The sequence below is a fragment of the Phyllostomus discolor genome, chromosome X, assembly GCF_004126475.2.
Source record: "Phyllostomus discolor isolate MPI-MPIP mPhyDis1 chromosome X, mPhyDis1.pri.v3, whole genome shotgun sequence".
Lineage (NCBI taxonomy): Eukaryota > Metazoa > Chordata > Mammalia > Chiroptera > Phyllostomidae > Phyllostomus > Phyllostomus discolor.
Window position 1 is genome coordinate 55,833,825 of NC_050198.1, and position 20,643 is coordinate 55,854,467.

Consider the following 20,643-nt stretch of genomic DNA (forward strand, 5'->3'; position numbering starts at 1 on the left):
TAGAGTAATCTTGGGTGTAGGTTCTTGCCTTTCATGACTTTAAATACTTCTTTCCAGCCCCCTCTTGCCTGCAAGGTTTCTTTGGAGAAATCAGCTGAGGGTCTTATGGGAACTCCTTTGTAGTAACTGTCTCCTTTTCTCTTGCTGCTTTTCAGATTCCCCCTTATCTTTAAAAATCTTGTGTAATGTAATTATTATGTGCCTTGGTGCATGCTTCCTTGGGTCCAACTTCTTTGGACCTCTCTGAGCCTACTGGACTTCCTGGAAGTCTATTTCTTTCACCAGATTGGGGAAGTTCTCCTTCATTATGTTTTCAAATCAGTTTTCAATTTCTTGGTCTTCTTCTTCCTCTTCTCCTTCTAGCACCCCTATGATTTGGATGTTGGAATGTTTAAAGTTGTCCCAGAGGTTCCTATATTTCTCATTTTTTAAAATTCTTGTTTCTTCATTCTGTTCTTGTTAAATGTTTATTTATTGTTTAAATCATTGATTTGAGTCGCTTCACTGTTTGTTCTTTTTATTTCACTCTGTATAGCCTTCACTTCTTCCTCTATTTTGTGACCATACTCAAGCAATTCTGTGAGCATCCTGATTACCAGTGTTTTGAACTGTGTGTCTGATAGGATGGCTATCTCTTTGTCACTTAGCTATATATTTTTTTCTGGAGCTTTGATCTATTCTTTCATTTGGGGCATTTTTTCCTTGTTTTGGTGTGCCTGTTATGTTGTAAGGGGCAGAGCCTTAGGTATTCACCAGGGTGGGACAACCCACACTGCTGTGCTGTGGTGCTGTATGTGGGGGGGGGAGCCCGAGAGGTTACAATGAGGCTTGCTCACCTCCCTGCCAGCTTCCAGTCCCCTCCTTCCCCACCCACAAGCAAATTAGGCTCTTCTGGTGCTGATTCCTGGGTGGGTGGGTTTATGTATGTTCTAGGACCCTGTGGGGCCCTCCAATGAACTCTCCTGTGAAGCTTGGAGTTTCTCCTGCTACCTCAACCCTCATAGGTTTTTTCAGTCAGAGCCTTTGAGGCTCTATTTCCCTGCACTGGAACCCTGGGTTGTATGGTCCATCTCACTCCCCTGTTGTTTGTCTTGGTCTATCCACACGCAAATATGAGACTGCTGGGTCCTCCAGCTGCTACCTTGCCACAAGTCCTTTCTGCCCAGCTGCCTGTCTCTGGCCCTCCTATTGGTCTGCATGAATGTTTCTTCCTTAACAACTTGGTTGCCAGATTTCCATACAGTTTGATTTTCTGTAAGTTTTGGTTGTTTTTTGTTTTTAAATTTGTTGTTGTCCTTCTTTTGGTTGTGCGAAGAGGCACAGTGTATCTACCTATACTTCCATCTTGGCCAGAAGTCTAGTAACTTAATTCTTATCTTTCATATGGACGTGTGCATACTGTATAAACATAACATATTTACTCTCTTCATTCTTAAAATGCAGACTGAAGTGTTTTAAAATCCCATTTGATTTTTACGAAGGTTATAATTTTTGACATTGTTTATTTGAAAGCTGGATACTTTTTTTCCAGTTAATTATCTGCCATCTCTGACAGCTTCTATTTTCAGAACTGACTTAGAAGATAGAAGCATAGAGTTTCTTTATTTGTTTGAGGCATTGGACACAGTTTTATAGTTATAGTTAATGTGGAACATTGAGTAATTAAAAACAGATCTTTGACATATAAATGTGGCATAATAATTTAGTTTGTATGAATGTTTGTAATTTAATAGGCTATTTTCTTACTGTTAGTTCCACATTATATAAGTAACTGACATTAAACATAAATATATAACAGAAAGGACTGTATTTTTCATTTTTGTTAGATAATAAGTGAAAGGAAGGTCTTATGTTTTATTGTTTGTTTCTGCTTTAGCAGGGAAAAAGTCATCAATTACACATGCCTTCTGTGTGTTGCTGTAGTTTTATCTTTCACATGGTAGAAGTCACTTTATAAATCTTGTCAAAAATAGAATGGTATCAGATGACACATTTAGTTTAAACCCCTAAATGCATTCTTGACTTTATTTGACTTACTCTGGTATTTCTCTAGCATCCCACATGTCAGTGTGTTCTGCTCCTTCTGGAACTTCTTCTGGATTCCAGATGGCCTCGCTAGTTTCATCACTGGTTTGAGGAATAACTGTAAATAAAGGGAAGAGAAAGCTGAAGCTGTTGCCCATTCCCCTCAAAATTGCTCTTGTACGCTCAGTTGGGGATCACAAAGTAAAACATTTCTTATTTGTATTTTCTACTTTTACCAAAAACAAGCTAAATTAGTAACAACTGATTATTTTTTAAAATGCATAATCTTTATTATATTTTTCCATTACCATTTAGGCCCCTTATACTCCCCTCCTTTAAGCAATTAACACACTGTTATCTATGTGCATGAGTCCTTTTTCCTTTTTGCTCAATCCCTCCACCCCCTACCCTCCTGCCTCTAGCTGTCATCTTGCTCTCTGTATATAAGTCTGTCTCCGTCTTGCTTGTTAGTTCAGTTTGTTCGTTAGATTCTGTATATGGGTGCAATCAGTAACAACTGATTAAATATTTTTATCAATACACAACCAATACCTTGTAGAGTTATAATAATAATTGTAGGAAATTTAGAAAAGACATTTAAGGAAACAGAAGAAAATAAAACAATCTATAATTCAACTACCTGGAGATAATGAACGAGAGCATTTTGATGTATATCTTCCAGTCTCTTTCTCCCTCCCTCCTTCTCTTTTATGTGTGTGTGTGTATAACATATATTTAATATATAAAATGACATTGTGTTTAATATAATGTAAAATATATTTGCAATAAAACAAATAGAATCACGTGTAAATATTTTTATATAAAAGAACAAATCAAACACATACTTTGGTTTAGGTAGAAATGTCTTATCTTGTACTGTGTTTTATTGTATAAAAGTCATTTGATACGTTTTATTCAAGCATAACATAATTTTTAAGACAAACCATCAGTTAAAAAACTTAAAATGTTAATTTTTTAATCCAGTATTTTCCTCATGTAGGCATCAGCTTTAAAGAAACTCTGTCACTTGTCCTTTATGTAGAATTGAGCATATACCTGAGTCTCTACATGTCAACTCAAACTGTTTAAAAGTAAATAGGCATATAAAACCCAGCTTACATTTGTTCCAACTATTAGGGCAGCAAATGGATGCTTAGATTAGGTGCAGAACATTAGTTGGAGTCACGTTAAGCATCCTTCCTCAAATTCACCTGATTTTTAATTCTGCTGACCTTTAAAATTTATCTGCTTCTGTTTATAGCATAGGCTTTGTAAAGCCTAATTACAGATTTTATATATAATGCTTTACATATTACTCATTGTCCTCAGAACTGGGAGATTATTAGACCTAGATTATCAGAAATACAGAGAGCACAGAAATGCATCTAAACTCAACTAGTGTTCCATGGAGTGAATATCTCTTGAATGAGGTAAATATACTCTTGAGTAGTAATAACTAAAATTTTAAAATCATCCCCTCAGACCTCATTTTATCCATTATTTAAAATATATTTTTCAGATAAAATCTTTTACAATTAGCTAAATTGATGAGAGGACTTTACTTCCTTTCTATGCCCGCCTTCTGGTAACTGTGATCTTGACCAACAGAATTAGAGCCTTCTATAAGTTTTTCATTAAATTTTTAAATTTTTATTTATTGATTTTAGAGAGACAGAGAGGAAGAGAAAGAGAAACATCAATGTGTTGTTCCACTTATTTATGCATTCATTGGTTGATTCTTGTATGTGCCCTGACCAGGGATCAAACCTACAACCTTTGTGTATCAGGTCAACACTTAAACCAACTGAGCTTCCCAGCTAGGGCAACCCTTCTAGTTTTTAAGATGTATAAAATGCTCATCTCCATGAAAATGTATAAGCCAAATTACTGGGAATACATTCAAAATATTTATTCTAGTTATTGGACTTGTGACTCTTATAAGTTACCCCATGGGTTTTATTTTATAAGCAGTTCAATGTAATATAAAATTGTGTAGTTCTCTTGGGAACACAGATAACTTCTATTTTGCTTTCTACTGTAGTCTCAGAGATAATCATATTGCCTAATGCATACTAGGCTCTCAATAAATATTGATTGAATGAAATAAAGAATGAATTATGTGAAACTGCCAGAATATAGCAGGGTAGAAGGTGAAGAAGCTAAACATCTTGGTAACTAAATCCTGAGTAGTAAGTTACTTAACTACATGTGACTGGTGGCCTTCCATCTCAGGAAATATGCCAAAATATGAATAATTAAAGGCAAATTAATTTCCATGACTAGAAAAACAACTTACCTGTAACAGTAGAGTAAAAGCAGCATCTTTATATATAAATGACTGTTCATCATTTCTACAATTGAGTTAATCTTTAATAAGTGCTAGCGTTAGTATTATTCTCCCTATAATTTTCTTCCCAAAAGAAAGAATGTACTACTTATTTTGGCCCATATACTCTATTAAATAACTTACCTTTAAGCTCTTCTTGTTTTGGTGGTCCAATATGCCCAGGATCCATGGCTCCAATCACAGATGAACATTTAAACTGGGAGAGAAGGAAAAAAGCCCAACTTTTTGTACTACTTGTATATGTATGTGACCAGTAATACTTTAAACCTGATATGCTTTCCAGCTAAGATTTCATAAAGCATTTAAGTTTAATTACCTATAGTTATTATACAACAGAGAGCCAGATGTCAAGTATTATTTTGATGTGTTTTACTTGTCTTTCAAAAAGTATTTGGTTTAACAGAGTCTAAGGCAGAATTGACCTTTGATCAGTCTAAATCCCCAGCTCCAACTCAGTGAATTATGGATTCCTGGGGTCAGGGGAATGAACTACATTCATCTCTTTGAAGGTTAAAACCAAGTATTAATATAAGAGCATCAACACCTTTGGGCATAGGCAATGTCTGGTCACAGTTAGATGGGAGACAGAAGTATGGGGAAGTTTTATAAAAACAAAAACAAAGCATTAAATAGAGTCTTAAGTATTTAGACATCAAATGACTCATTCAAAGTCTTGATTTCTCCTGGCTGAGATGGAGGCATAGGTAGAAACACTTCGCTTCCTTGCACAACCAAAATAAGGATAACAAAAAATTTAAAAACAAAAAACAACAAGAATTGCCAGGAAATCAAACTGCATAGAAGTCCAATGACTAAGGAGTTAAAGAAGAAATGTTCATCCAGACTGCACCACAATGCAGTGACATGGGTTGTCCTACCCTAGTAAATAAATAAGGCTCTGCACCTTACAACGTAACAAGTACACTGAGACCAAGAAATATGGCCCAAATGAAAGAACAGGTCAAAACTCAGAAAAAGAACTAAGCAGTGAAGAGATAGCTAACCTATCGGATGCAGAATTCAAAACACTGGTAATCAGGATGCTCACAGAATTATTTGAGTATAGATGTAAAAACAGGGGAAGAAGTGAAAGCTATACAAAGTGAAATGAAGAAATATATACAGGGAACCAACAGTGAAGGGAAGGAAACCAGGACTCAAATAAATGATTTGAAGCAGAAACAAGAAATAAACATTCAACCAGAAAAGAATGAAGAAACAAGAATTCAAAAAAATAAGGAGAGGCTTGGGAACCCCTGGGACAACTTTAAATGTTCCAATAACTGAATTATAGGGGTGCCAGAAGGAGAAGAGGAAGAGCAAGGCATTATGAAAGAGAACTTCCCCAATCTGGTGAAGGAAACAGACTTCCAGGAAGTCCATGCAGCTCAGAGAGTCCCAGAGAAGTTGGACCCGAGGAAGCACGCACCAAGGCACATCATAATTACATTACACAAGATTAAAGATAAGGAGAGAATCTGAAAAGCAGCAGGAGAAAAAGAGACAGTTACCTACAAAGGAGTTCCCGTAAGACTCTCAGCTGATTTCTCCAAAGAAACCTTGCAGGCAAGAGGGGGCTGGAAAGAAGTATTCACAGTCATGAAAGGCAAGGACCTACATCCAAGATTGCTCTATCCAGAAAAGCTATCCTGCTGACTTGAAGGGCAGATAAAGTGCTTCCCAGATAAGGTGAAGTTAAAGTAGTACATCATCACCAAACCCTGATTATATGAAATGTTAAAGGAACTTATGTAAGGAAAAGAAGATCAAAACTATGAAGAGTAAAATGGTAACAAACTCACAACTATCAACAACTAGACTTAAAGAAAACAAAAATGAAAACAAAAACAAACTAAGCAAACAACTAGAAAAGAAACAGAATGACAGAAATAGAAAGCACACTGAGGATTATCAGTGGGGAGGAAGAAGGGAAGGATGGGGGATAGGGAATAAGAAGCATAATTGGTTTGTACACATTAGACATAGGGAGGTTAAGAAGAGTATAGGAAATGTAGAAGCCACAGAACTTATATGTAAGACCCATGGACATGAACTAAGGAGGGGAAAGCTTGTTGGAGGTGGGGTGCAGGGTGGAGGGGAATAAAGGGGAAAAATAATAGGATAACTGTAATAGCCAAATCGATAATCAATAAAATGTACTTTAAAAAAAGTCCTGATTTCATCTTTTACTTCTTTGCTGTAGGTATGAAACACTGCTTCATCTCACCACTTCATATTATAGAACTAGAAAATTTAAACAGCAAATCCAAATCAATACTGTCAACTATATGCTGAACTACTATAAGTCTTCAAACAGGTTCAAGGTTATTTTGCCATAGTCTGCACAAGCATATATATGCTCACAGGACTGCCCCTGATGCACCAGTACAGGAACAGCTTTCTTTTTTCAACTACGCCTAACACATATTATAACATCATTATAGTGGCAACCACTTCATTGGTCCCTCTCAGTGGTTCTTTGCTGTTTGAAGAAAATCTTATTTTAAAAATTTGATTGTTCTTGTTGATGTCAGATTCTGTGCTCTAATTCACTTCATTTGCTGGCAGTCAAAAAATTTCTTATCTCCTTGGGTCCTGGGAAAGTAGCACCTCTAGCTCGTTTTTCTCAGGCCTCCGTAGCAATCTCCCAAGGCTTAATACACTCCTGTTCAGGCAAGAGAAATAGTGTCTGTCCTTGAAAGCTGGTAGAAAAACTCACCTGGGATTCTTTGTGCTAAACTATTCCAACAGCTATAAATCAGAAATTAATTTATAATGTCAAAAGTTACTGAGACAGTAAAAATTCCTTTTCAAAAGGTGCTTCGAAAGTGCTATATATGTGGTTAATGTTACAGGCATTTTAATATGAATATCCCAAGAAAATACTTTGTAAATTTTTTCTTTTTTAAATATATTTATTTATTTATTTATTTATTTATTTTTAGAGAGGGAAGGGAGGGAGATAGAGAGACAGAGAGAGAAACATCAATGTACGGTTGCTGGGGGTCATGGCCTGCAACCCAGGCATGTACCCTGACTGGGAATACATTTTTTCTTTTTAAGCACTAAAGTCATATAAACTTGTAGTGCTTCTCTTAAATTATTAATCACTGGAATACCAATAGTCAGTTAGGGTAAAGAATTCTTGGAACATGAGAGCCTCTTGTTTTTTTGAGTGCCTCCTTCAACAACAACAAAAAAAATCTGTATAAATGAAAACTTGAACATTTCTGAAAAAATTGGTATGCCCTCCATGGACAGTGATGATTGGATCAGTATATCATAACATGGGTGTTTCAGTTTATTAACTTAATGAAAATAATTAAAAATATAACTTTGAAGTGAAAAGATGGATCAGGGTGATAAAATTAGATGATAAAATCATCTGGCAAGTATTTTCTACAAGACTATCATGTCAGCCTTCACTATGAATCCATATCCAATTATCTGAGCAATTTATCACTGCATTTCATGCCACTTTGCAATATGTAAGAGAGTCAGAACATCCTTGTTACAATGTCTGTGAAGAGCAGTGAATGGTATTTCCCACAGTCTTTAAGATCCCTTTGTGAATTAAAAAACAAAACAAAACAAAACAAAACAAACAAAACAACAGATGTACTATCTTCCCAATCTGCCAGATTCTTCACAATTCACGGTGGGGATAGATGAACCAATGTGTATGCAACAGTTCTAATGTTATTTTCAGAGACTGTATTTTCAAAATATATCACTCTTGTAATCATGCCATAGTTCCCAAGGTTAATGAGTGAAAAAAAAAAAACTACTTTTGCCTGGAAAATTTACTAGTTTATTAAAAACATTAATTATTCTCCTACTGTTCTGATAATCCAATTCTGTGTATCTTGTAATGATATCTGTACTGAGGTGTCTGAATGACCAATTATCTCAAAATTGCTTATAACCCAGATATACAGAATCACACATTATTATAGTTTTCCTCTATAAATTATACAGTTTGGCAAAATAGTCCTAGTCTCTCTATTCTCATAAGCACTCATCATTATCCAAGAAACAACTCTAGATGCAAATAACTATGTCCATACTAAAATGCCAAAGGGAACAGGCTTTGTTACCAGAGTCATTCCTTATTTCTGAATCTGTTTCAAATACAATTTCTACTTCTTGTTCAAGAGCACTGTTTCTCAAATACTTAATATACTTGTTGTATCTGACATAACCACACCTTTCCCAGGATGTATCATTCTATTTCAGCTGAGTCAGCAAAAATGAGCTTGCCTTCCCAAATTCACTGATACATGCTCATAACTTTTTCTCCTGTGTCTTATTTGTTGTAGATATTTAAGGTGTTATTAACATCCACTTTTTCCTTATTTTGACCTCTACTAGGACTTTTCCCTGTCTCAAAAGTCTTGATTTCTGGTTCTGGCTCCAAGCTGACTCAGTTCCCCTCTTCCACAAATTTTATTTCCATTGTACATCTTATTTGATTCTACTCTGTTCCACCTAAGCTCTTCCTGAAGGGTGGAAGCTAGGTCCACTGTGCATCTGAGCCACTAAATTTGCTGCCCATTCTGATTATAATAGTTTTTCCACACAATGGCAAAGAAGAATTTTGGCAGGAGCAAATTGATATGCACTTTCATGGGAGATAGTTTGCTTATGGTAAACTTGTTATAATAATGAAAAACTTTATTAAAAATAGTGAAAGCAAATAGATATATTCTGCTATAGTATAAGATTTCTACCCCAAATTTTGTTTGTCTTAGGCAGTCTAATAGCCAAAGTTTGCTGATATCTAAGGAGTAGGAAGTGGAGATTGGGGGATTACATAAAATGTATTTTGATTATACTGGGAATATTAGCAGTAACTGTGGAGTGCCCAAAGGTCAGCTCATGGAACTCTTCATATTCAAAATGTTGCCCATCTTTGTTGCTGCAAGTTTCCCTGGGGTTACCTGTCCTGACTCCAAATGCTATTCAACTATGTAATTATATCCCACAGTTCTGTATGAGCATGTACCAGGAAATCAATTTTAGTAGGCTGTGGGTAGTACATCCCCTTACTTGTCTCAAAATATTTTCTGTTCTGTTTCATCTGTAGACAAATAAAAAATAAGGGGACCGAATTTGGGTGGTATAATTAATATTGTCTAGTTGAAATTATTTGTTTTATAGAAATACTGTCTATGCTTTAACATTCTAGCTAACACACTTTGTAATGATTGTCAAGCATTCTTTGGCCATAAATACAAATGACAAACATTTTGAAGTGTGGCTATTGTTACCATGGTTACAGAATGATTTTTTTTTCCTATTTAGCATTCAGGTAGTTTAGAAAAAATATATAATTATGTTTTCTAGAAATGTATTAAAGGTTTTACTGTCATGAATAATCAACTCTGTGACCTCTTGCAAATATATCAAATGACATAGCCTTACTCTCAGAGTAAGGTTGGAACAAGTTGTTCAAACACAGTTTTACAGTATATTGTGAACAGAACTAATTCATCTGTAAGTACAACCACCTGTTCGGACTCAAAATCATCCTCTTCTTCAGGATAAAGTAGCTTAGAAAGGGCTTGCAGAGTTGAAACTGAAGAAATAGTTTCAGTTTCCATATTTTCTAATTTTATGTTTTCGGTTTCTGTATATTCAGGTTCCATATTTGCCAGTTGGATATTCTGAGGAAGAAAATAATCAGAAAGAGGTATTTTAGTTTTCTATTTTATTTAAGACATGTTTTTTTATTGTCATATCTCCCTTATTTCCCTGGGTCACTCCATTATTTCTTATTCTTCCTTGAAAATCCTTGTAAACTCCTTCAGTTATATATGTAGTTAGCTGATGCACAGACCGGGGGCAGCAAGTAAAGTCAAGTATTCAGCTTACTTTACTCAAACTTCATGCTCAACCTAACAAGCATTTATTGAGCACCTACTATAATGGTTCTAAGGTTTAGTGTGCTTAAGAATACTTGTGGAGTTGTTTAAAAATGCAGATTTTAGCCTTACCTCCAGAGAGAGTGGAGTCCGTGTTATATAGAATGTACATCATTATTGTACAAGAAACATACTTGTGTAAACTACCTTTTTATCTGTCTTATATATGCTGTCTCATGTAAGGCTGTATATTCCCTTTAATGAACTGAAAAGAATGTTTGTTGTGGACTATGACTCAAGGAACTTACTTCACATTTTGCCTCAGCTAAGCCTGTACTTTCTGCTTTATTTAAATTTTTAATTAACTGTAGATGATATCTAGCATTTTATTACCACTAGAGAACTCAAATGGGCTAGTTCACAAAATAGAAACAGATTAATAGATACAGAGAACAGACTGACAGTTCTCAGAGGGGAGGGGTAGAGGAGTTGGGTAAAAAGAGGTGAAGGGATTAAGGAGAAAAAAAACATTGAATAAAGACAACGATATGGTGAGTACCAGAGAGGAAGGTGGTAGAGGGTAAAGGGGGATAACTGGTGACAGAAGGCAACTTGACTTGGGCTGGTAAATACACAATACAATATACCGATGATGTATTATAGAATTATACCTCTGAAACCTATATAATTTTGTTAACCAATGTCACCCCCCAAAATTCAGTAAATTTAAAAAAAAAAGCAAGAAGAAAAAAGTTCACACAGAATAAATTGTTTTGCTGGTTATAATAATGATACAGTATAAGTGTATTGTGAAAATTTTAGGAAATAATACATTAAAAGTATAAATAAGAAAATCACAACTACATATAATCCTACTAACCTGACATCACTCTTTTAAATAATTTCTACAGTTATATTTGGAGTAGGAATTCAGGATCTTTAAAAATCATGGAAGTGTCAGACTTGAGTGACTAACCTAAATAAATACTGTAGAATTAGGCCTATTTTTAGTGATTTAGGCATAAACATAATAGGACTCTTTTTTATATTTCTTCTGATATTTTAAATATTGTTTTATAAAATTAATTCACATGAAACATTACTTTAGTGCTATAATTAAATTGCTATTTTTTTCCATTGTGTCTAGAACAGGAATACAAAAGGGATTCTGAAATGTGTACTGGCATAATCACCTGTCAAAATCAATCTGCATGCAAATGGTGTTTTACAAACATTCTGTTTTATTTTAACTATTATTTTTATTTTCATTTTTAAATGGAAAACTGATTTTAATGATTATAGGAGATATCAAGAATATGAATTAAATGTTAAATTGTCCTGTACATCCAAGTATAGAAGCAGTATATCACAGTGGTTAAGAGTAAGATATCTTGAGTGGTTGGGGGAAAATGCAGACAACTGTAATTGAGCAACAATAAAATAATTATTAAAAAAAGAGTAAGGGATCTGGAGTCATGCTGTTTAGATTTGTTATGTATCATTTACTTCTTAGCTCTGTGCCTTTTGGCACATAATTTAAACTTTCAGTGTCTCATTTTTATTATCTATAAAATGAGAATAATAATAATAGTGCTACCTCATAGGGTTTTTACAAGGATTAAGTAGTTCAATACTTGTAAAAGAGCTTGGAACAGTGCCTGGTACATAGTCAGCTCTCGACACCTGTTAGGTATTATTGGCTCTTTAAAAATTTTATATTTCTGGGCATGAATATCACTTCTAATAATTATGTTGAATAAGTTAATGATAAAACTCATTTCATTGGAAACTCACTAAATTGGAAAAGTGAAATTAAGAGGTAAAAAACCCAATCTTTTCTCACAGTATGGTCTGGTAGTCTGCTATGGAAATGAATAATATTTACTTAACATTAAAAGCAAAACATTTAAAACATTTTCTACCTTTGACAACAAAAGGGGGAAATCGATGCAAATATCAGATGCAATCATATAATTACTATTCTGAGTTGAGATTGTACAGTGAGAATTTTTTAAAAAATACAGCAATTTTTTTTTATTTCAGCATTACCTACCTAATAAAATTGTGATGCCATTTTATGCAACATTTTTGAACAAGTTTGCTACATTGTGAAACCCTATGTAAAAATATCATTATTGCCTGGCACATAGGGCCAGAACCCACAGATACTTGATGATGAGGCTTGTGAGATCTCAATGGTGGGCTGGTGAGAGGGGGAATAAACTGAAACCAGTAGAGCTAACATGGAAGAAGGGTATTCAGAAGTCCCAAATATAGTGTCTGAGATGGTAATCAAAACTGCTATTCATGTGTCCTGATTTGCAGAAAATATGGCAGAAATATGGCCAGGGGAGTTTCAGGATATGATCAATGTTTCAGGGAAGGAAGGTTGAATTGTCAAGGTTACAGGGAGGCCCACTTAGGGTGAAGTAAGACCCTGGCCCATAGGTGGGGGGATAGGAGGCAGGGTTTAGTTCATGAGGATTGTGGGAGAGTTTGCAGATAGATCAAGTTATAGAATAGGGCAGGACTAACAGTCACAGCTAGGAAAGGGAAAACAAACCAGGTACTGCATCAAAGGCTTTCTCATGTCACCTGGGCATCCACAGTACAAGTTATAAAGAAAGCCTGTGCTTCAGTTAGTACACTGGATACTGGATTTAGGGAAAGTAGATTAATTATAAATCCCCACACTGGGAAGAAGCCCTGGCCTGGTTCTCATTTGGTGAGAAGCAGAACAGTGTAGGTGGTAGGAAGCTATACCTGTAGGCTAAATATCTTCAATAACTGAAACTGGCATGTAGTCAGCAGTCAATGAACACTGAATGAAGTATGATTAACTTCATACAAATTTTATATTTTAAAGTACTCCCTTTCCACAAATCTGTTTGTGGGAAGCGAGGGAAGTGACAGAAAGTGGATGAGAGCAGAGTGAGCAGTATGTCCCCTCTCTGACTCCTCCCCGAAAGACAGCACCACAACTCAGCAAAGAGGGTTGCCCTTCCCTGGCGAATACCTAGGCTCCACCCCTTACCACGTAACAGGTGCACTGAGACAAAGAAATATTGCCCAAATAAAAAAAAAAAAAAAAACAGATCAAAACTCCAGAAAAAAAACAAAGCGGCGAGGAGACAGACGACATATCTGATGCAGAATTCAAAACACTGGCAATAAGAATGTTCTCAGAAAAGACTGTGCTCTATTGCAAAATGAAGGCTACACAAAGTGAAATAAAGCAAAATATACAGGGAAACAACAGTGAAGGGGAGGAAACTGCGACTCAAATCAACAATTTGGAACAAAAGGAAGAAATAAACATCCAACTGGAACAGAATGAAGAAACAAGAATTCAAAAAAATGAGGAGAGGCTTAGGAACCTACAGGACAACTTTAAGTGTTCCAACATTTGAATCATGGGGGTGCCAGAAGGACAAGAAGAAGAGCAAGATATTGAAAACTTATTTGAATAAATAGTGAAGGAGAATTTCCCCAATCTGACGAAGGAAATAAACTTGAAGGAAGTCCAGGAAGCCCAGAGAGTCCAAAAAAAAATGGACCTTAGGAGGAACACACCAAGACACATCATAATTAAGTTACCCAAGATTAATGATAAGGAGAGAATCTGAGAAGCAGCGAGAGAAAAGGAGACAGTTACCTATAAAAAAGTTCCCAAAATGCTATCAGCTGATTTCTCTAAAGAAACCTTGCAGGCAAGAAGGGGCTGGAAAGAAGTATTTCAAGTCATGAAAGGCAAGGACCTACATCCAAGATTACTCTATCCAGCAAAGCTTTCATTTAGAATGGAAAGGCAGATAAAGTGCTTCCCACATATGGTCAAGTTAAAGGAGTTCATCATCACCAAGGGCTTATTATATGAAACGTTAAAAGGACTTATCTAAGAAAAAGAAGATGGTCAAAAATACAGAATAAACCCTGGCTGGTGTAGCTCAGTGGATTGAGCGCGGGCTGCGAACCAAAATGTCGCAGGTTTGATTCCCAGTCAGGGTACATGCCTGGGTTGCAGGCCATGACCTCCAGCAACCACGCATTGGTGTTTCTTTCTCTCTCTCTCTCTCTATCTCCCTCCCTTCCCTCTCTAAAAATAAATAAATAAAATCTTTTAAAAAGGACTTATCTAGGAAATAGAAGATCAAAACTATGAAGACTAAAATGACAACACACCCACAGCTATCAATAACTGAACCTAAAAACAAAACAAAACAAAAACAAACTAAACAAACAACTAGAACAGGAACAAAATCACAGAAATGGAGATCACATGGAGGGTTATCAGTGGGGAAGAGGAGGAGAAGAATGGGGGGAAAGATACAGGGAGTAAGAAGCATGATAGGTAGGCACAAAATATACAGGGGTAGGTTAAGAATAGTATAGGAAATGGAGAAGCCAAATAATGTATATGTACAATCCATGGACATGAACTGAGTGGGTAGGGGAATGCTGGAGGGTAGGGGCAGTGCAGGGAGGAGGGGGGTAAAGGGGATAAAAAAATTGGGACGACTGTAATAGTATAATCAAAAATACATACTTAAAAATAAAATAAAGTAGCCCTGGCTGGTGTATATCAGTGGATTGAGCGCAGACCTGTGAATCAAAGGGCTGCCAGTTCAATTCCCAGTCAGGGCACATGCCTGGGGTGCATGCCAAGCCCCCAGTAGGGGGTGCACAGGAGGCAGTCACACACTGATGTTTCTCTCCCTCTCTTTCTCTTTCCATTTCCCTGCTCTCTAAAATTAAACAAATAAAATCTTAATAACAATAATATAAAATAAAGTAGTTCCTTTGGAAGGTTATGCACTGATAAAAATTATGCTATCAATGCTCAAAATATTTTTGAATTCCTTAATATGTACTACCAAAAACATAGGTACCATTATGGTATGACTCAGTTTCATAACACATGAGATTTATCTCCAAGTAATTTCTAGATATATCTAGATATCACATCCACTTTCAAAATATGAAGATTTGCTACAGTGAGGATATTCAAAAGAATGTATTATTGGCCTCAAGGCAATTCTAAGAGAGTAGTTTCAAAGTATTATGAGCAATAACAAGAACATTAAAATGAGTGTGTAGTCTTCCAACTGCTTTAAAGGGGATGCCACTCCTTGGGACATATATGTTTGAGTGTATTTGTTAAACAAATCACACACAATAATTTATAGTAACATTCTATTTATCTGAAGCATATTATGAATTTGACTTTTTAAATTCCAAGTTATGTTGGCATAAAATAACATACATTTGTACTAAGCTAAATTAGAGTAAAGTTATCACAATATAATTGGCACTTTAGCAAAACAACTGTATTAAATCCACTGTAATAATAATCTGTAAACACAATATGATAAATCATGACAGGTTTGTGGATATTAAATTTTGAGACAACAAAAGAATCACCAGTAGCATCAAAAGAGGAAAACAAGGTGAATTCTTGAAAAAATTCTAAATTTAATGGAACTAATATTCTACTAGCTTTTTAGAAGTCTAACACATTACAAATAATTTAGTAGAATTTATTTAAAAGATATTAAAGATATTCATTTGACAGAAACAGATAACATTGGTAAAACTAAGTCAAGATGTTTCTTTATGAACTATGCAGTGTTATTTATTTGTAGAGCTATGTTATTTGTAAATTTGATATACATTAAGTTTATCTTGAGACCGGCAGTCAAGGTTCTTCAGGATATTACCCCAACTTAATTTTCTTCCCTTCCCTCCTATAATTCTCCTACATGTAATTTGCATTTTGTTAAAAACTGAACTATTTATTAAACAGTTACCCAAATTAATACCCAATAATCTTCTGCCCTTGGAATATATTCTTCCTTTTGCCCAGACTACTCAGGCAGTGTAGTGCAGGGATAAAAATATATTCTAGAGTCACAATGCTTATGTTTGAATCACATTGCCACTTAAATAGGCCAATAAATTTAAACTAAGAAAAATTTAAAAAAAAAAAAAAAAAAAAAAAAGAAAAATTTAAGTAGGAGTTTCATTTAAAATGTATTACTAAATCTTTTACTTGAGATTTGGTTATTTGGAAAATAAATTTTCTGGGCCCTTTGTTTTTATTTATTTCACTTTCCTTTGCTAGGCCAATCCCAATGGAAGCATATTCCAGACAGAGTTTCTGATTTTCCTATATCAACGGGAGCCCTTAGGACCACAGTGAGCTAAAGAGCTGGTCACTTCAAAACTGGCTCATTACCAAAACATTGGAACCAGTTAGGGACTATACAAGCTCAACCAGAATAGCTCCAGACCAATAGCACTGAAGCAATATCAATAACTTGGTTGTGAGGGTTAGGGTCATGCTTTCTATTTGATTTGCCTCCATTCACAGTATCAATGGTGATGGCTCTTTGACTTGAACTAATTGGAGAGAAGTCCAGGTTAAATTAGTGAAAACTGTGGTTTTTAGACTATTCAAAAAATAATGCTATTTTATAAATTTAACTATATGTAGTAAATAAAATAATAATAAAGAATCTCCAAATAGAATCCTTTGGGAAGCTGTTTAACAGGTAAATCTATACTCCTTTATAAAGCACTATTTATAGCTGAATATCTCCAAGTATTCAAAAATCCATGTACTCTCTTAAATAAACTTGGCATTTGTTTTGCAACTTTACTTACATAATGCCTTATTTAGCAATAGTGGTATTAATATTCTTTGGAAAACACAAAAGTAAATATCACCTTTGCCTATGTCTGAATTAAATTATAATATACTAGCTAATTATTTCCCCTTTTTTACATTTTTTCACAACTATACACATCCATGAATCTGTGTCCGTTAAAATAATTCATCTTTATGTTTACAAAACTAAGAATGGGTTCTTTTTTTATGTCTCTAAATTTCACTGCCACTCAATGTACCAAGGCATGAAGAACTATGAGGACTTAAAAGAGTTTTGTAACAAACTTAAAATATATTTAATGGAAGATTATTTTTGAAAGTACCTGGAATTTTTCATAAACCTAAAGGTCAAGAAATGAGCTTCTTTTTGATTTTAGCCAAACTTAACACACCTGTCAATAACTTTTCCTGTTTCTCTGTCTCATTCTCAAGTTTCACCTCTATCTAAAAAGTAGTTGGGACAAAAAGTTTTCCTTCAGTAATTTGAAAAATTTCCCCAAGAGTCCTGTTTTCTCCATATTCTTTAGGAAATAGTCTCTGTCCTGAATCCTTTGCACAACAGGAAACTCTTAGGAGACATGACCCCCACCTCTTGGTCAAATTCAGTTTTCTCCCCTCACTCAAATTTCATTTTTTGATAGTTTCTTACCGGATGACAGGGCCGTACTTTCCCAATTAGCCCTTGACGAGTAGCAGGTTTGATAGGTACAAGTTGTCTTTATACACTACACTCCAGTCCACTAAGTATGGACTGACTGCCTCTCACTCCTCAAGGGATCTGACCAAAGTCGGTTAGAACCCGCAGGCCAGGACGTTCACGTTCTAGAACACCAAACGTCGTCCAAGTAACAATGGCACAGGCCAATTTTTTTCAGCATTATACTCCCTAAAAATTATATCCCAACCAAGGCGTGGTGGTCCAGGATAAATCATGCCTATACGTGTAAAACTCCCACTTGGAGCACCCAGATTTACCCAGGACACGTAGTTTTGACTCTCAAATTCGTGTTACAATCGTCTTAAGTGTGTGAGTGGAGTACAAGGCTTTGAGAAGCCTACACTTGCTTATTGTTGCTTTCTGACATTCGATCAGCATCCATCCCCTGTATGGTAAAACTGCCCCCTCTCTAATTCACATTCTGATAACACTGAGTTTTGTTAAAGCTTTTTGCTTAGAGTTTCTCGGGCAGGGGAATTTAGGATTTGTTCTATCTGCGACTTGCAGCTTTTGGGGTGGGCGGCGGGGGCTATTTCTCAGCGTTAAGTACCTAGAGTACTCCCCACTTTTCTCTGATAGCCACGAGATCTGAGGACCCTTTGTTTCCACCCCCTTGTAAGGTATGGGTTCCTCACCTGGGTCAGTTTTCTGGTCACAGGCTAGGCTCAGAAAATAGCCCAGAGCTCTGCGTCTGTTGCCTGGGTAACAATTTCGTTTCCCCCGCCCCCCGCCCACCCACCTCCGGGTTTCCGCTTGACTTTCGTGGCCAATTGTGGAAGAGTCTCCTTTGAAACAATACTAAAATCAACCAATCCGAGCGCTTGCCAGTCAAGGTCTATGGCTGCCCTTTCCTCTTGACTAGGTCGACCAGCTCTGTGTTGGCCAACGTCACTCCAGCGGGAACTGTGTTCTGTGGAGTCCGGTTATTTCCGGCCACAGTAGAGCCCAGCCCGCCTTTCTGGCCGCTACCCAATTACTTTGGGGTGTTGATAGTGATCGGCAGTAGCGCTAGCCACCAAGGGTTTTTGCTTGTCCGGGTCGTGCGCAGGCTTGTTCTTCATTAAACTTTTCCAGTACCCGGATTCCAGATTGGACAACTCCAGAGTTGCTGGAGCGGAAGGGTAGGCTCCGTGGTCCAGCGGTTCAGAGGTTTTCGGCTGCTCTACAATTGCTCCCCAAGACTCCTTCCCACCCTGAGACAGAGACAAGAGTTTTGGTTCCGCCCTGGCTTAGTGCTCATGTGTGTAGAGTGAGATCGCACTTTTTCCCCCCGCGGCTGTGGGCAAGTCTGTGTCTGGAGCCGCAGTTGGAGCACCCCTTCCGCGGTCACGTGGGTTCTGTTAGGCACCAGCTGGAACTCTCCGTGGCTCCCACTTCCCGGGACATCGCAGGACCCGATGACCCGCTTTCCCGCCTGAGAGTGGAGAAATGCAGGTGCGCTTCTGTCTTGTCACTTTCTGGCAATCAGAGTATCTTCACTTAGAGGTACACTAGTGACCGTAGGTTCCGACAGATTCCGTGGTTTGGTTTTAATCAAAGGGGTAAAACAGAGATGGCTTTGGAGTATTGGAACTGATTAGCTCTGTTCGCTGGTGGGGTCCTGCATTCCTTATTTGAGTTTTGTAAGCAAGAAGACATAGAATGATTTTAACGGATGGTTACTTTTGGTTATCCAGGGCTTGGAATTCGATAATGAATTAAGTAAAATAATTTCCTTCTTTCTGCTGTCATGTTTTTCTAACTTTCACCACATATGGGGAAGGGGATAGGGAAGCTGGAGTAATGTGTTTATTCTACTTGTTACCATGGTAAACAAACAAAAACGGAGGTAAAATAGTCATTTTTCTCTAAAGCCAAGTTATTGGCTTTTTGGCCAAATTACTTGTACCATAATACCCCTTATTCTTTCTCCCTCTTTTTCTTTTGTTTTGTTTCTTGAGCTTTATCCCTATAGATGATCAGAGTTTAAGTGTCTTTTGTTTTGGCTAGGTACTTAAGGAGCTTAAGTTATATGTGTTATGCTATCTCTTCGCTTTTTTGTTTCTGTTCCACCTCATTTTGCAATATTCTAAGTCCATAATACCTAGCTCATGCTTTTCAGACCTTTTGGCAGTGATTCACAGTTAGTAAATAAATTCTATGTTGTGACCCAGCACATAATACAGATATATAACTGATATCTGTTTTGCAGAATAAGTACTTAGTACATGTAGTGGACTCAAATATTTTCCATTATATATACTTTTAAAATGTAGATCACAACCCACTAATAAATTGTCATTCACAGGTTGAAAAACGCTGGCCCTTAGACCTTTGATTTTCAAACTTGTGTGCGTTTAGGAATTAATTAGGATATTTGTTACAAATGCAGATTTCCTTGTCTCACTCCTGGAACTGGTTCTGTGGTCTATGGTGGTTCATGTAGAATCTACAAAGTACTTGGTACAGGGCCAGGCTCACAAGTATTCAATAAATAGTAGTTTTCTTCCTGAGAAACAAATGCTTTTTATCTTTATGGATATAATCACCACCTCAAGGTTTGGCCTGCTCTTGGCAAGGTGAAATACAATGCTAAGCATTGTATTCTCCAGGGTTGATGAGTTAAGAAGGTAGGAGATGGGTCCTGGATCTGAGATAAATATTCAAGTATTTGACTTCCTTGGAGAATTTTGTAAATATAGAAACTTAGGGCTTGAGGAATACTAAATTACAGAGGTTCAGTAAGATAGAACTCACTTGATTGAGTCTAATATTCTTGTCCATCCTGCTTTGATAGCAGGTCAGATCTAGGGGCAGAAGTTGAACTAGGATGAGGGCTTCCCTGTATTGCCTATCCCAGAAACAGAGGTAAAAGATTTTCCAGCTTTTGACTTCTAGGTTGACTTTAGAGTAATGAAAGTTGAGAGATCTAAAAGTTAAAAAAAATACACCTAAAAGTTTCTGTGGGTTATAGCTATGAAAGAGCGATATAGTTTAGATAATTATTTTATAATATATAGATGAACTGCTTTAAAACACTAGT

At 36.3% G+C, this 20,643-nt stretch overlaps 1 protein-coding gene and 1 long non-coding RNA gene across 4 annotated transcripts in view; one reads left to right on the forward strand and one right to left on the reverse strand.

Annotated features, from left to right (window-relative positions):
• Window positions 1-18,331, reverse strand: part of DNAAF6 (dynein axonemal assembly factor 6) — a 64,261-nt gene extending 45,930 nt beyond the window's left edge. The window contains exons 1-4 of one of the 3 annotated variants that reach the window (XM_036016499.1): window positions 18,257-18,331; window positions 9,880-10,038; window positions 4,496-4,568; window positions 2,038-2,143 (exon numbers count right to left, since the gene is read on the reverse strand). In XM_036016499.1, coding sequence (XP_035872392.1) covers window positions 2,038-2,143; window positions 4,496-4,568; window positions 9,880-10,020 — 320 coding nt within the window. In that variant the 5' untranslated portion in view covers window positions 10,021-10,038; window positions 18,257-18,331. Of the gene's footprint in view, window positions 1-2,037; window positions 2,144-4,495; window positions 4,569-9,879; window positions 10,039-17,552; window positions 17,771-18,256 lie in introns of those variants that run through there. The other 2 variants (XM_028523152.2, XM_036016500.1) reach the window with 2 other exon arrangements.
• A 71-nt stretch (window positions 18,332-18,402) lies between these two features.
• Window positions 18,403-19,443, forward strand: LOC118498437. The gene is made up of 2 exons (XR_004900926.1): window positions 18,403-18,742; window positions 18,928-19,443. It is a non-coding gene; the product is annotated as an uncharacterized LOC118498437 (long non-coding RNA).
• The last annotated feature ends 1,200 nt before the right edge of the window (window positions 19,444-20,643 follow it).